The sequence below is a fragment of the Molothrus ater genome, chromosome 2, assembly GCF_012460135.2.
Source record: "Molothrus ater isolate BHLD 08-10-18 breed brown headed cowbird chromosome 2, BPBGC_Mater_1.1, whole genome shotgun sequence".
Classification (NCBI taxonomy): Eukaryota; Metazoa; Chordata; class Aves; order Passeriformes; family Icteridae; genus Molothrus; species Molothrus ater.
The window spans coordinates 17838547-17855002 of NC_050479.2; the positions used below are offsets into that span (position 1 = coordinate 17838547).

The 16456-nt window shown below is 41.8% G+C and overlaps 1 protein-coding gene across 1 annotated transcript; it reads left to right on the plus strand.

Moving 5' to 3' along the window:
• Positions 1 to 1649: 1649 nt before the first annotated feature.
• ASB11 (ankyrin repeat and SOCS box containing 11) lies at positions 1650 to 15651 on the plus strand. The gene is made up of 7 exons (XM_036399803.2): positions 1650 to 1857; positions 4845 to 4924; positions 8503 to 8610; positions 10122 to 10272; positions 10491 to 10625; positions 11514 to 11705; positions 14879 to 15651. The coding sequence occupies exons 1-7, from the start codon at positions 1680 to 1682 to the stop codon at positions 15001 to 15003; spliced, it is 969 nt and encodes a 322-aa protein (XP_036255696.1). The 5' UTR covers positions 1650 to 1679; the 3' UTR covers positions 15004 to 15651.
• The last annotated feature ends 805 nt before the right edge of the window (positions 15652 to 16456 follow it).

Below are 16456 nucleotides of genomic sequence, written 5' to 3' on the forward strand. Positions count from 1 at the left end.
GCCAGTTTTGTAAATCCTACACAACAAAGATTTCTCTGTCATTTAGGCTGACTTTACTTTGTAATGGTCTTAATATTTTTATGTGTTCTTTTTCTCTTCATCCAATATTTTGTTCTTTACAGCCTTTACTATTCCTCTGGCTCTAGGAGGAATGTTTTCATTATCTCAGATTTTTCTGGGCTGACCATTCTGGTTTTTGGTCCACATTTGTTTTCTATTTTCTCCTCTGTTTCTCAGCTGAGCAGAATTAACTGCCAATAAACCAAAATTTTGGTTTTTCTGTGATTCTTTAGCTGAAACTTTTCTTGTCCTGTAATCTCTATCTTCAGCTGTCTGTGGCAAACAGTATTAAAGTGATTAAAATTATTCATAAGTATTATAGTTTTTACAGGTATTTAATATTACTGTGTAAGGAAAGGTAGATGTAATACTTTTGTAAGGGGTTAAGTTATGTAAGAATGTAATAACTTGGTTTAATTCAGAATTTTAGTAAAATTGTTTCACTTGAGAAAATTGCTTGGAGGGTTTTATCTCTGCACATATTTTATACAGCATTTTAGTGCACCTGGGAGGGCTGAGCACCAAAGACAGCAAGGTACTAAACCAGCTGTATTGCTATAAACCAAAAGAAATTACATCTAAAATGCCCAGAGAAATAATTTGCTGTATAATTTCCATGTGCATATCCACCATCTCTTTGGGATCTCTAAGAGAGGAATTATCCTGCTCTTTTCCTTGTCAGATGTTGGAATTGAAGGCTAAGAGAATTTGGGCAAAGAGAGGAATCAAGTAAGACTTAAGTCCTCCTCCTCCTATGGTACATATAGGAAAATGGGAATAAATAAAAATTTAAATAAAATGAGATGGGGTGTTCTACATAGATTCAAATACATACATGCAGAAAATAACCTTTGTTCTCTATGGAAAGCCATGTGCTTCAAAAAGAAAAAAGGGCAGGTAAAGAAAGGGTGCATCTTGTTCAACTTCAAATATTACACCTTTGAATCAATGGAGGATAATGTAAAAATATTTCCAAAACAGACAATGCTGTTTGCAAGAGATATCAATGGACACCATTCTTTATCCCTGAGTAATGGGAAAAAATGATATGCTATGTGTTTCTTTTTGTGCAATTTCAATGTACTTTTCTCCTCCTAGAATAACTTTGACTTCCTAGCCCTGGCTTGGCCATGTGAATTTATTTCAAATTCTTTCATGACAATGCTTTTCTTTGATATGTTTGCCTTTGTTCTGTATCTGAGTATCAGCAAGGCCTGTTCTCAAGATGGAAAAGACAGAAAAGTATAATTTTTGCAGCATCTGAACAATTTCTGCAACTTTATGTAGTCTTTGTAAATGGAACTGCTATCTCTAAGAATAAACCTAATGTGGATGTATAGGCTTTCAGATGGTATGGAGAGCATCTGTCTGAAAACTTACTCTCATTTATGTAGGTTTGGAAAGGATTTTCTCATTTGTTTCCTGTATGCAGAGATGTTCAAAATATCCTTGATATTGTTATTTAGCATCAAACACCTCATACCAAATAAAACCAGGATGTATTTTTGGTAACTGAGGAACAGCAGGTCCTGAAGGGTTTAAAATAGATGACATATGATACCAAGAATAGCCCAGTGCAACTTAGCCAACCTGAGAAACTATTCAAAGAGCAAACCAAAATGGAGGGCACTTCTATACTCCATTCTTTCACTAACATTTATTTTGCCATTTTTGCTTTGTTTTGCTTCAAGCTTTTAATTAAGATTTCCTTGGCTTTGCTGACCCATTTCTATATTGTTAAAGGCAACAGAAAAGAAGCTGCCAGGATAGCAGAAGAGATCTATGGAATAGTCCCAGGTAAAGTAAAAATATGGACTCTAACATTTAAATGTTTATTTGCCACATTTTTGTAACTTGATGATTTAAATCGGCGAGTCACCATGAAATGAGGGATTTTTGCTAAAGGCAGGGGTAAATGTTTTAACCTGAAGTGCCTCCCATTTCTGGGGTCTTTGCAGTGTCACTATTTGTTGGCATGGTTTAGGTGTGCAAAATATGAGACTCCAACAATTACCCAGCTAGAATGAGGATGACATTTGGTCAATGCACTATGGTAAATAAAAATACTGTTCTCAGTACAAGGTGTTCTTTATCAGTGGTTACAGACTGTTTTACTAAACATCCAGTTTTACTACCAGAGAATATTTAGGGAAAAGTTTTAGCATGTTGATTTTCTGAAAGGAGATGCTAGGAGGATTTAACTAATGACTGTATGAATCCAAGCAAAGAAGCCTTGTTTTGTTAAATCAGATGATAAAAATGAATGCAGCTAAAATTGTTCTGAAAAAGACACAACACAAGAATATATTGTATTTAATAGGTTACTTAGCAGGTCATGGTTTTGGCTTTTTTCAAGTGTTTTAAGTCCTTCAGATCACTGCCATAATAATGATTGGCATGTGATTGCATTCCTGTTAATTCCACTAATTAAAATGACACGGTATTTTCAATTTACAGCCAATGAGGGCTTATTTTCCTAGCTGCAGATTCTGATCAGCATTGTGACATCACACACTTCTGTGTGACTCATTTGTTGGGCACTTGCTTTGTGATTGTGCCATCATGAACAGGCACAGGAATGGCATCAGAACACAGATGGTGTTCTTTGGGATGGGCACCCAAAGCAGGGAGATTAACATCTGGCCAAGAGAAATACTGCAGCCAAGCATTTTTGACAAAGCCTTTATGAAGCCTGTATATATACAGGCATGTCTTGGTTATTAATTTATTTTTTATTCTCTAGAATATAATTCCAGTCATTTGTTACTGTCATTTTTTTCCAAGCACCTTTATGCAATCATAGTCTGACACGTGGTGAGCAGCAGTTTTTCCTTTAAGCTTTTCCTTCAAGTTCTTATTGAGGTGCCTTGAAATTCAGCAGGCTGTAACACATTTTTATCTGCAAGGTGCCATTTGCAGAAAGTCATTAAGGATAATCTTACAAAATATAAGATCATGTGATGTTGTTGCTGGGGCACTATATCATATTACAGCCAGAGCTTCACAACCTTTTCTCTTTGCAGTGAAGTAGCGCAGCAGCAGCAGCAGCAGGGCTGCATAATTTATCTCTAGGCATTTGAAAAGAGCACTTTCAGTCATGTCACTCCCAGCTGAGCAGGGGAGAAGTGCTCCATATGGGAACTATATTTGCCACACGTTTCAGGGAGGTAGGTTGTGGTGGGAGTGTGCAGAGTGAGTGTTGTCCTGAGGCTGTGTGTGCACACACATGCATTGGAACTGCCCTGGAAATGCATGTGAGAGCACGCACTCGCACGAGCTATACTCTGCATAAAAGGTTAAATAAGGCCCTGGAGCTCTGTTTGAGTAACTCCTGAATCCTCCTGCTGTATAAGGGCTCTGAGCTTTGTCACTTGCAATGTCTCCTGACTTTCTGAGCCGAGCTTGCCTGTTTCAGTCACCAGCATGATGAGAGGTGTGGGGTATTTGGGGGGGTTTAAGGAAAGCATTTCTTGGTTCCTGTTTCCATCATTTTGACTGATGTGTCATTCAGAGCCGTGCCATACATTGTGCCAGTTCTTTCCATGCCAGTTTCCTGCCTTAGGAAGCCCAGGAAGTGCTCTGTAAATAAATGGAAACAAAAATAATTACTACAGTTAAAACTGTAACTCCAATAGCTGAAGTGCATCCTGGTCCTTGGGTAACAAAAGGAGACTCCTTTGGCTAAGGGTAAAACCTCTGCTGTGTCCTTGGCCTCAAGTCCCCATGGATGTGTCCATGCCTATCATTGATTTCTCCCTGCCTTGGGTAGCATGTGAAATGGAGATAAATCACCCTTTCCATTCTCACTGCTGTGTGGCATAGCTGAAAAAATTAAACAGGACAAGGGTTTCAGATCAGTGCCCATGGGTTTGCTGTACAACAGAGCATGAATGCAAACACTGGTTTTGCTTCTGTCCTGTGGCACTGGAAATGCAGCTGACCTTTGGAGAAACACTTACTACACACTGTGTCACAGGATGGTTATGAATTTTAATATAGGACAAGTAAATTTGCTCTCTTTTTGAGTGGCAGGGATTTAACCTGAGCTGAATGTCTATGCCTGTAGGTAGTAGCTAGGCTAAAGAATTATTTTTTCTTGGCATAAATAGATTGGGATAAGAAAAAGGGCAAGCAAGCCTATGTGAAGGAGTCTGAACAGTTCAGCATCTCAAAATTATTAAAGAAGAAAAGTAAAGCCCTCAGGCAGAATTTGTTTTTCCATGTATTTTCTGAAATATTTCAGTGAAGAGAATGATTAAACCTGTTACATGGTAGTCTGAGAGGAAGGATGTTATTTATGAAATCGTCAGTTCAGGAAATAAAACTGCCAAGGACATGTCAGAATTCATTTGATGGACAAGTCAACCCTGCTACGAGGCTCTTAACAAAGTGTCAGAGAAGCTGGGATGCAATTTGTGACAAGAGCTCCTGAGGAAAGGTGGAGGCTAATATGGTTTTGAGTAGGAGAATTGCAGTGTTCTGAAGTCTCCATGTGAGACCCAGCAGCACTAAACTCGTGATCTTTGCTGAAACATGTTTTTAGCTGTTCTTCTAAAAGTTCTGCCAAGAAGCTTTTGTTTAGGTTCCTTAGTGAGCAGCCAGCTTTCTCAGGATTGCTGATACCTCAGCTGCTCTGCTGAAATTAATTCATCCAACAGTTTCACCACTAAGCCCACATTGATTTCAGTCCTGATCTGCATTTACATGTGGCTGTGCTTCCCCTGTCCTCCCAGGATGTGCTTTTGCTGCATCCCTGAATTAGCTCCATGCATTTGCTGTTTCAGGCAGCTGGGCAGACCGGTCCCCTCTCCACGATGCTGCCTTCCAGGGACGCCTTCTCTCTCTGAAAACCTTGATTGCACAGGTAAAAGCCCACAGGGAAAGGAAAGGCTGGGAAGCAAGGTGCTTTCACATGAATTGCATTTATGGGCTGGTGAGCTGGTAATAGACTGCAACAGGGCATAAGAAATATGGCTGTATGAATAATATATCAGCACAAACACCTCTGGGCATGTTTTAGTTTGCTCAGTTAAGAGGCTGGGGACAAGCCTGGGACAAAGACTATCACAGCTTGCAGCTTGCTATATAATAAATAATGATCCTTGTGTTCTTTCTTAATGATGAACCATGCAACTAGGCTTGAGAATAAGGACAATAAATATATAAATGTAGGCTATTAGAAAAAACCCAAAAAGTAAAAGGCATGCCTTATAAAAGGCATCTTGCCTTTTATAGTCAGCCTAAACCCTCTGCTCCAAAAGGAACTGAGAGTCAGGCAAAAGGAAGAGAGGAGTAGAGAATACATGAGAAGGAAAAGAAGCTGGATATGAAAAGAGTTTATGGTTGTTTGTGCTCTGCTCATCATCTTCCTTCCCACCTTTGCTTAAACTCAGTGTCCCCATTTAGCACAAATAGGTTACTGCCCCCCTCTCCCTCTTGCCCCCAAGGCAACTGCAGGGAAATTAATTCCCTGAATGTAAAGCTTTTGACTTGGCTATCAGACTTTTATAGGCAAGGCAAATAATTATTACCAGAGGTCAGATCTCTAATGGACAACATCCCCAAGGAGGGGAGCTGCCAGTTTGAAAGCCTCCTCTCCAGACATCTCTTGAGGCATTTAGCTGCAGCTGAAAACAAGATGCTGTTTACAGACAGTATTTTCCCTCCCATTTTCTGATCCCTCTTTCCTTCACCTGCTGACATAAAGTTATTTTTATGGAAGAGGAGGTAATGGAGGTTAGAGATAAAAATAAAGAGGCTTTATTCATTTAGGGATCTGATGGTTTTCTGACCCCTCTATCTCCATTTATGCTGACCTTACACCACTTGCTTTGTGGAGCACCCGGTGTTGTGGTTGCTCACCAGATGCCCTGGTTATGCACTGTTCATGGTTGTACACTGAGGAAGCACCCACTGGTATGGTTTTTTCACTTAGTTAATCCATTGTTTCTCCTTTTCCTGAAGACATTTAATTTTGGGAATAAAAGATGAAGGTCCTTGCTGATGAAGAGATCAAGGCAGCAATGTCTGTAGAGCCTGAATTGGAGCTGAGTCACCACAGATTGATAAATGCAGGGATGAAATTGTTCATGGAGCAGCACAATCATTGCTCATTGCTTCTAATATACTAGCCTGAAATGAAGAATGGGACTGTACTTGAGTGTCTGTGGGACACTCAGAAGTCCCTACTGCAGCACCACAGCTTTCAAGAAAGCCACTGAGGCTCTGGCTGCACAGGGAATGCCTGGACACAGGGAGGTGATGTAGTGCTGGAGTTTTCAAATGGCTCAAGAACTCACCAACTCCTATTTCAATGCCTGAAAAAAGTTTGATTTTTCACATACATTGAAAACAAGGTTTATCATGAGTGATGATTGGCAAACAGCCATTGTAAGATCTACAACTTATTCTTCATTTTGTAATGGAAGGAATTTCTGTTTTTCCCAAGATATCAGTGCTTATTCTTTCACTTGATATGACTATTATTTGTTAAATATATATATGCATATATATATGAATGATGATTGAGAATAGGTCTCCTTATTAGGAGTCTCTAGAAGAAATTAGTCTTGAAGGAATATGCTGATCACAAAGTATAAAGCCACCACACAATTAGAATACGGAATAATCTCTATTTTTTCAAGGTTTTGTCTATTCCCCTAGCACCATTGTAATGCGTGAGAAATTTTACAAACAACTTTTACATTAATAATATTTTCACATGACTGAAAAAGATTGTTTTTCTATCATGTAATGCTTAGCCTGAAGTGTTTACAGTGCTTTTAATGCTCACGGTGTTAGCACTGCTGCCTTTTTTGCTGTGTGAGGTTGCTCCCAGGTACTCCTTTCTGTCCATTGCATTGGGTACTGTGTACCAAAAAGTGCATTGCTGCCATCTCGTGAGCTGCCCTGACTATAGCACGTCAGGCAGACACCAGCAGTGCTTCAAAATACAACATCAAGCAGAAAATGGAGCTGCTTTCAGGCTGTAGAATTCTAATTACCAGGAGATGTAGTTGCATTCAGAGGAAAACACATGTGACAACTGCTTTCCCTTTGGGAATATGTCAGGTTTGTCTTTGTGCAGGAATAGATATGGCAACTGTTAGTTAGGGAAACACCTGAAATAAGGCATTCAACAGTGATCAACAGGAGATCAACAGTGATTTGTAAATCACTGGTCCTTCTTCCAGTGTAAAACATTTCCTGGATGGTCAGATAAGAGGAACTGATTTGTAGGTGGGATTTGACTCATCTCTCTTGTAGGTTTACCAGGTACTTATTACCTCTGAGTGAAACACCCTTGGGTACCCCATGTGGTGAATGAAAGAACTTTTAGGATACAATTTGTCTGCCCTGTTGGAAACAGCTGCTTTAGCACGGGATGCTTATCCTAGGGAATCCTGTTTCTCCCCACTTAAGGAGCTGCCAGCTCCAGCTGAGCTGCAGATACCTGTGCCAGAAGTGTGAAAAACACCAATCACTTGTTTTTAAAATTTTAAAAAGTTTAATGATAATAAAATGGTTATAAAAATAACAATATAATTAAAGTAATAATAATTTGGACAATTTGAATTAGGACAATATGAGACAATAGAGACAAAGAGTTATGGATGTCCTGGTATCTTTTTCTGGGCAGCATGAGCCCGAAAAGGACATAGGTTAACAGAGGATTAACCCTTAAAAACAATAACCTGTTGCATGTTCATAGATGTCATACATGATGCATAAACTCCATTCAAACACAGGAGTCTGTCTGGTCATTGTCAACTTCTTCCTCTTAATCCTAACGGCATCGTCCTGGCTGTGCGAGGTGGGAAGAAGTTCATTTCTTCTGATAATGGAGCAATAAATTCTTTTTCTCTGAAAGATTTAGGTGTCCTGTGGCTGCTATCTTGGTGCGAGTCTTTTCTTTAGAAAAAAGTATCCTACATAGCATCGTTTCTATTTTAACATTTTGTTATAACCTAAAACTATATTTAACACTCTACTTAAGAGAATTGATACAGCATAACTTTCTAACACAACACATATAATATTCATTTTAATATTTGCGAAAAACCAATCATAAAATACACATTTGTCCAAAGAAGCATCCTCATTCAGGGAGGTGAATCCCTCCAGCTGTAGCTCCTGGTGCAGGACTCAATAGGGAAGGAAATGACACCCATATAAATTAAAGAAATGTGAAGCATTTCCTGCAATTGACAGTGCGTCATAAAGAGCTAGAAACAGAAGGCTTTGCTTATGATTGCTCCTCCACTAACCCCACCAGCAGCTGTGGTTTGTGGGGACAAGAAATCACTGCACAGCACCAATGTGGCCCGAGCCCTTTCCCTGACACACATCTCTGCCGTGACTCTCCCTGCCACAGGCACCCCAGCAGCCCTGCAGGAGCTGTGCAGGGCAGGGCTGTCCCCTCACCCCCTGCTCCCTTTGCAGGGTTTCAACGTGAACCTGCTGACCACAGACCGTGTGTCAGCTCTCCACGAGGCCTGCCTGGGTGGGCACGTGGCCTGTGCCAAGGTGCTGCTGGAAAATGGTGCCCAGGTAAGTCCTGGGGATGTCTTTGGGACAGGGGCACCTGGGAACGGGTGCTCCCCCCATCAGTGGGGATGCTAGATGTGCTGTCCAGGTGGCAGGGCCAAGATGCAGGCTGACATCTCAGACAGAAATGTGGAAAAACATAATAGTGTTCTGTTTCCCTGGGTGATTTGTCCATAACAGTGCTCTGTTTCCCTGGGTGATAGATTTGTCTCCCCCTTGTGTCATCCCTTTATTCTCTTTTGTTTTCCCTTTGTGTGTGAAACATGGTCAAGATTGATGGAAAACAAATGAAAGATGCTAAGTGAAATAACCTTGAAGAAAGTAACTCACAGCTTTGCCCTCCCCCTCCCCCCTCAGCAGTGATCACTGGAATTACATCTGGTTTTCTGTGGGAAGGTTTGGGAGTCTCATGTAAGTAAAAATGTATATGCCTGAAGCAATGAAACATTTTATCTACTAATAAAATAAAAATTCCCACAGCTGGACCTAAGGCAGAGTACATGTTCCCAATAGAGACTAAGGAATGGGTGAAATATATAAGGATATTTTTATGTCAGCTGGGTTTTCAAGTAAAATTTATACGGCAAGAAACCAAGCAGCACCAAAACAGTCAAGAGACCTCCAGTGCCTCCAGCACTTCAGCCACACCTGCCTGATGACGCTGGGAGGAGTGAGGGTGGTGGAAATTTTACAAATTGACATGTGCTTGAATAATCCATTGCTCTTCTCCAGCCACAGAGTTAAAGATGTGCAGATTTGCTTCATAAATTGGCACTGAGGGCTTTCTGCATAGTTAAACACAGCATAAACAGGGGTATGGTGTGATTCCTAGAGTGTCTTCTGCAAGGCCAGGAGTTGGGCTCCATGATCCCGATGGATCCCTTCCAACTCAGCATATTCTGTGATTCTGTGATCTACAGTTATGCTGTCCCAGTGGAGAATGGCAATAGTGGTTCTTGCCAGGTCTTTACATCAGAAGTTGGGGAAGAAAATTTCTGGTTTGCATAGACACACATGCATATCAACTCCTTCAAGCTCCTTTTCTGTTTGGGATTATGTTTCTACGAAAATTTCTTTTGCTGGAAAAGTGTTTTCAGATGAAAATATTAAACAGAAAGTAAATGTTTTCTTTTAAAAAGCAAAGCCATTTTCATTTGAGGGTGTTCCACCTTGAGGCTGGTGCAAACTAAACACCCTTGAAGATACTCAGCTGCTTCACATTAAAAAAAAAAGAGAGAATAAAAAATTGCATTTTTTAGCAGCTCCAGCAGGAGCATTCAGAGCAGGCAGGGTTTCTGCCTTATGGCACTAACTATCTGGGAAAGAGGGCAGACATGAAAGGAGAACGCTCTATATGTTATGTCCCAACATATAACTCAGAAAGTCGCAAATAAATTAATTCCTGAAATTAAACAAGGCAAGAGTCTCGCTGTGGTGCAGGTCTGGTGTGCACAGGAGGTGTGTTGCACGGGCATTCCTGTTAAACAGGATTATCCTAGTGTGTCCCACTGCAGGTGAATGCAGCCACCATCGACGGGGTGACTCCCCTGTTCAACGCCTGCTGCAGTGGCAGCGCAGCCTGTGTCAGCATGCTGCTGGAATCCGGAGCCAAGGCACAGCTGGGGAACCACCTGCCCTCACCCATCCACGAAGCAGTCAAGAGAGGTGAGAGAGGCGATGTTCTGGGCGTGAGGGGTGTAAGCAAAGCCAACAATAACTATGTGACAAACGCGCCTTTTGTCATTCACTAAGCATTTAAAAAAAAGTCTTTCCATATCAGTACAGACAAACAGGCTTGGCTTTTCCACAGCTCTTGTGCCTCACAGTTGTACCTGGGTGTGTTCTGCTCTGCAGCAATTCAGTGACAGCTCTTCCCTCCACAGGTCACAGGGAGTGCATGGAGACCCTCCTGGCCCATGAGGTTGACATTGACGAAGAAGACCCACAGCATGGGAGCCTTCTCTACATGGCCTGCACCTACCAGAGAACAGAATGTGTCAAGAAGCTTTTGGAGCTAGGTACACCTGGAAAAGGGGCTGGGGGAGAGCTATGGTGGTGTGAGGCAATGCTGCTGGTCTCTCTGAGCTGCCTCTCTACTTAAAACATCATGGGTCATTTCCACAAGAGTTGTGGCCTCATTTGAGGCCATTAAAAATTTCTCGTGTTGATAAAGAAATTACGTTTTCCTAAGTGAAAAGCCTTCTTAATTACAGACACCTCCCTGAGGCTATCTGAATGTGAAAACAGAATCCTTTTAGTTTTCTAGAATAATAACAGAAAGCACAGAAAATGCTGGCTGATATTACTGACCAAAATCAACTCTTGCTTAACGTAGCAGTTTATCAGAACCATTAACTTCACCTCCTCCTCAGTGGATGATGAGAGCAGCAGTAAAGCTTCTTGGAAGAATAATCACTGCAGGTCCAGGCACAGGCTATGAACTAGCATAAATTTTTGCTGTCAGTGTGCATTATCTGACTTACACCTGCTCAAAGTGTGGCCCTGCTGTGCCAAGCCAGCCTGAGACAAGCATTTTGCTTGCTGTGCTCCCAGACTTATTACAATGAGATGCCTAAAGGTTTTGGGGGCAATTCAATAAACATAATCCATATTAGATTTTATGCTATTAACAACCTTAAAGAACACATGGTAGGCTTTGAGTATGTTTTGGGTTGAAGGTCAGGCTGCTCAATCCTGAGCATTGCAGACAGGGTTTGGTGGCCCAGAGCACTCTGCCAGAGCAGCTGTTGGACCTGCTGAGCTTTGCACAGATGCTGTTGAGAGATCCTGTGCGCCATCCATCCTCCTCATCTATTGAGGTTCCTGGTGGAAACCAGCCTGTGTGATACAGGTTCAGACAGTCCCTGGTGCCCACCAGATCTAACCAGGAGCTTTGCTCACCCCAGGAGCCAACGTGAACGTGGGGAAGCGACTGGACACCCCCCTGCACGCGGCAGCGAGGAAATCCAGCGTGGAGATAGTTGTCCTGCTGACAGACTATGGTGCTGACCCCAAATGCAGAAATGCTGACCTCAAATGTGCCCTGGATCTTGCAACACCTCACAGCAGAGTGGAGCAGGCGCTTCTGCTTCGGGAAGGTAATGGTTTCCTTTCTTCTCCTTTTTTTTAAGTAAAGCAGTATTTGTATACTTTACCTAAGTATATTTTCTTAATTGCTTTTATAAGTAATGCTCTACATACATTCTCTTACCTTCTCTGCTGCCTTCAAACCTCCAACTCATGACACAGAAATCTGTTTTGTTGCTAGATCTGCCACCTGGTGTTATGGTTTTGGCAGGTAAATCAGTCAGTTATTCTGTGCTTTCTTTTCCTATCTACTGAAGGAAAATCACACATATTTACCTAGTGGGACTCCTGGTGTTAAAAACTGCCATGAAAATTTATTAATAGATAATATTTTAGTACCATCACCCAGTGTTCAGCCTTGCACCATGGCTCAATGGATGAGTGTGTCCTCAGCTGCCAGGAGAAAGCAGAGCTCTTTGCCAAGTGACCCTTCAGCTTCACAGCTCTTCCATGTGGTTTATGGGGCTGCAATCCCAGAACAGACCAGTGTGGATATTTTCAGTTTAGTTGAAGAAAGAACAGACACAATTTTTATCTGGGAAACTTAGAGAAAAAAAATTAAAACCATTATTATTTTTGTTTTTGTAACCGTTGTTTATAAATATAGTTCTCCAAAGTGCACAATTCATAGTTCACCAATAGTATGAGAAGTTTTTACTCTGAGACCAATCGAGTCTCACCTTAGTGAGCCACATTACAAAAAGCCCACTACCTTCATCAAATTACCTCCTAATTCAGCTTCTAAAACCCAGAGTCTTTTCTTCCATCCCTAACTCAACAACATCAGACCAGCACTTTGCTGTTTACCTCCAGGCTTCCTGCAATTAATTATCCTTCCAGTTTTACTGGAGCAGAATTAAATCAGGATTCTCTTGCGCTGTTTTCACCTGCATAACCTTTGGCCAGAACTTGATGCATCCAAGAGCAACATCCCTGTGCTCTGGGTTTGCTGAATTAGTTCCCCCTCCTCTAATCTCTGTGTTTCCCAGCTCACTGGTACCCTCTTAGCTGGCCTGTGTCCCCTGAGGCTCTCCTGACTCGGAGGGTGAATGGTGCTCCCCCCATGCAGCCTGCTCACAACCCACCAAGGACCAAAGCATGATGTGCACAAAAAGCCCAATTCCAAACAGCTCTTGCATGGTAAATTAATAAATGTCAGTGTTGCACACAGGCTTTGTCCCAACCCTCTGAACATGGGTGAGCTTTATGGAGAAAACAAAACATTGGCTTAATATCCTTCTGTCCTGTTCCCTTTCTGCATGACATTTCATGCAGAGCTTTAATTTGTCATGTCTAAAACCTTCTGGGAGGAATTTTGTTTGAATGCTTCTCACCTTGTGTGACTTTTGTCCCCACACCTGAGTTGCCCAGAGCTCAGTGGCAGACTGTGGCATCAAAGGCAGTGCTGCCAAGTGTCCTGCTACCATTGCCCTGTGTGAATCAGAGTTGGTGTAGATAAAGAAATATCATAATATTGATAATTTTCTCTTCCTGAACTTTCCTTTTGATTTCCATGCTCAGCTTGTCACCCTCTTCTCCTTTGCAGTCAGAAAGGCTCTAAAGGTATTTCAGTTCCTGCTGACTCTGTTTTTCAGGCATGAAGTTTCCTCAGTTTCTTCACCTTTGGTCCCACTTTCAGATATTTTGCTGTGCTTAACATGCAACTATTATTTTCCTCTACTTCTGTGTTTTCTGAGGTCCCTCTGTTTCAAATAAGTACCCCAGGCTAAAGAGTTTCTCTACCCCTAACTTCTCCACTGAGGTTACTTGCATGGGTCCCTTTAATTTCTCCTCTCACTAGCTATTAAGTGATGTGAAATACAAAATGTGTCTGTTTTCCTAAGTGCTTTAGAAGATGGTAGTTTCTTTCTTCACTTCCAGTGACAGTAGTACAAAAGTTCTTTTTTATATATCCCACATTTTTCTATTAATTTCTTCTCAGAGGGGATATTATCAGCCTGTTTAAGCTCCTAAATTTTCCTGTGGTAAAAGCACAGATTATGAAGTTGACCTGTAAGATATAAGGACAGGTCTTTAAGCCCACATCTCTACCTGTTACTTGTCAAACTCTGCAGTGATTGTTACTGTTTGGACAGAAACTGGAATGGAAGGGCAAGAGAGGGCTCAAAAACTGAGCACCCCAGGCAGGTGTAAAGGCTGCACTTGGAGCAGCTGTGGCAGGAGGAAAGTGAAGGGGAGGCAGGGACACATTCACCACCAGGGTGTATTTGCATGTGCAAGCTTGTAGTTGCAGAAGCAGTGGAGCCTCATATCCACTGGGTTTGTGCCTGGCATGCCCCTCAGCTGCTCTGTGGTGGGGACAGCTCCTGGTGACCCTGCAGGGAAAACCCTGGGCAGCTCCACTGTGGGCAGCACTGTGCCAGCCACTGCCCAGGATGAGTCCTCTGACAGCTTTGCAACCACTCCACCCTCTGATTGATGTGTAACAAGAGTTCTCACATGCAGCAAGGGAAGGGCAAAAAGATTTCACATCTTCTCATCCTGGTTTTTTGTTGTTGCTTCTTCTTTTTTTTTCTTTTTTAGTTTTTTTTCTCAATGTCTTTTTGGAAAAAAAAAAAAGGTAAAACTTTCTGTCTTTGAGACCTTTCTTCAAAAGTGTTCCCCCCTTCAGTCAGATTTAGCTAAAATTAGATGTCACAGAAAGAAATGTTTTGAGGGGCACTGGTGGACTGACAGACAAACATAAATATTCTGAGACTGTGGTCATGTAAAAAGGCACAGTTGCAGATACTACTTGTGCAGATACCTGCTGAGACACCAGTAGATGTAGGAAAAAGCATGTTCTGTATATATGAACAATGACCTGTACTTATACTTTATCCTCACAAAACTGCTGGGAGTTGTCTTATATCCTGAGCAGGGCTATGCATTCCAGAGCTCTCTCTCCAGCGCAGACACTTTTTTAGGTGTTTGCTCAAGAAAAGATGCCAAACAGCCTAGCTGTGCATACAGAAAAAGGTGTTTGGTGCTCACAGCTTTCAAACTGCTGAACCAACTCTGACAACAAAACTGTGATACAAACAATAATGTATCTAACTCTCCCTGACCTCAGCCAGTCATTACGTAGTGCTTGGTCTGAGTTGCCAATCTTGCTGGTGTTTGCTGCTTTGACTCATACTGGTGGTGGGTTTGAGGTGCTTATTCTTGCTTTTACCTCCCCCAGGTCCTGCCAGCCTGGCCCAGCTGTGCAGGTTGTCTATCAGAAGGCACCTGGGCCGCTCGTGCCTCTGCTCAGTCCCCAAGCTGCACCTGCCTGAGCCACTGGAGAACTTCCTCCTGCATCGATAAGTCTGACTGCCTTAGACTGGGAAAAAAAGAGGAACAAATGCTTGTTTACTCCAAGTTTATTATATCAAAGAAAAAAAAAAATCAAAGGTATCATTTACTGTCTTCTGTGGCTGCCAATGTTATTGGTAGCCAATGTTTATTTGGCTGCTATGTGACAGTGGAAATTGGAAACACCTTTCCACAGGCAGTGAATGGTATCATGGATACAGGTCCCTCACAATCTATTGCCACATGGACTCACACCAGCCTGAGAAGTTCTAGTACATAAACAGCTCACTTGGCACGTGTTTGTAGGTGCAAATTCACACGTCCACTCATACACTTAGACACAGAGATTTCCCTTGCATTTAGGGCTGTATTTATTTGTGCAGTATCTGTGCAGCTTCTTCCCTTTGTCTATCCAATCTCAATGTGAAAATCAAGGCAGTGAATATTTTTCTTCCATTATTATGTGAAAATGAAAGCTTTCAGTGACGGACATCAGATGCATACAATATACTGCACATCTTTTATCAGCTTTGATTTTGCATCCTTTCATCTCTTTCCCATTGTCTACTAGAGCCCTACCAATTTCCAGCAGTCTCTGGCTGTCCAGCCACTGTCCATCCCTGAGCACAGCTATCCCCAGTGCTAACACACCTTGTCCTTGGAGGTTTGGAGGTACAAGTGATCTTATGAAAGCAAGTGCAGGGGTTTGGAGTGAACCCACAAAACTGTGTGAAAGTCTTAAAAAACCCTTTCATCTCTTCCAGAAAAAATCCTTCCAAAATTATGTCACCACATTATGTCCAAAATTATGAGATCTGGCTGTATTCATTACATCAACATTTTTTCATAGCTTAATTCTATGACAGAACTGCAAATGTTTTTATAGGCATAGTAGGTGATGTTTCTAAGTCCATACTTTGCAAGGTGCAAAAAAAAAGCAAAGGAAAGAGTGCTGCTTTTTTTTTTGGCTTTGCATGCTGTGACATTTCTCAAGGTAAGTCCTTGGACAGTGGAGCTGGAGAGAAGCAGGGCCACTAAAGATGATTGTGCATCACCCAAATGTTGTTCTTGTTGAATTTTCCTCACCAGTAGTGGTTTGCAGGCTTGTCTGCTCCCTCACTCCCTATTCTAGAGGCTTTAATTACCTCTCCAGAAGAAAGGATTTTTAGAGTGTTATATTTGTCCATTGTGGTATTAGTTTATATAATGTGAGGATTAGTAGCTTGGAAACAGCAGGGCTGAAAGCATGCACCTCTTTGAATTGAAAATTGTAGTGTACAGTGAGTGACACTTGCAGTGCCACTGTTCACCACATAAAAAAGGTTTTTTAATTTTTCCTGGGGAGGTTCTTCTGGGGGACCAAACATTTCTTCAGAGCCAAGTTTTGGTAAACTTCTGCCACAAGACAGGCAATGGTGTTTCACTAGTTGTAGTAAAATGGGAAGCAGAATGCAAAGGACTCTGT

Excerpts from the sequence above, each read along its gene's own strand:
- ASB11 (XM_036399803.2), top strand. The coding sequence starts at position 1,680 with ATGGAGGGCACTTCTATACTCCATTCTTTCACTAACATTTATTTTGCC. Across the intron at positions 10,273-10,490 it reads CCACGAAGCAGTCAAGAGAG|GTCACAGGGAGTGCATGGAG; the intron begins GTGAGAGAGGCG and ends TTCCCTCCACAG. Across the intron at positions 11,706-14,878 it reads GGCGCTTCTGCTTCGGGAAG|GTCCTGCCAGCCTGGCCCAG; the intron begins GTAATGGTTTCC and ends TACCTCCCCCAG.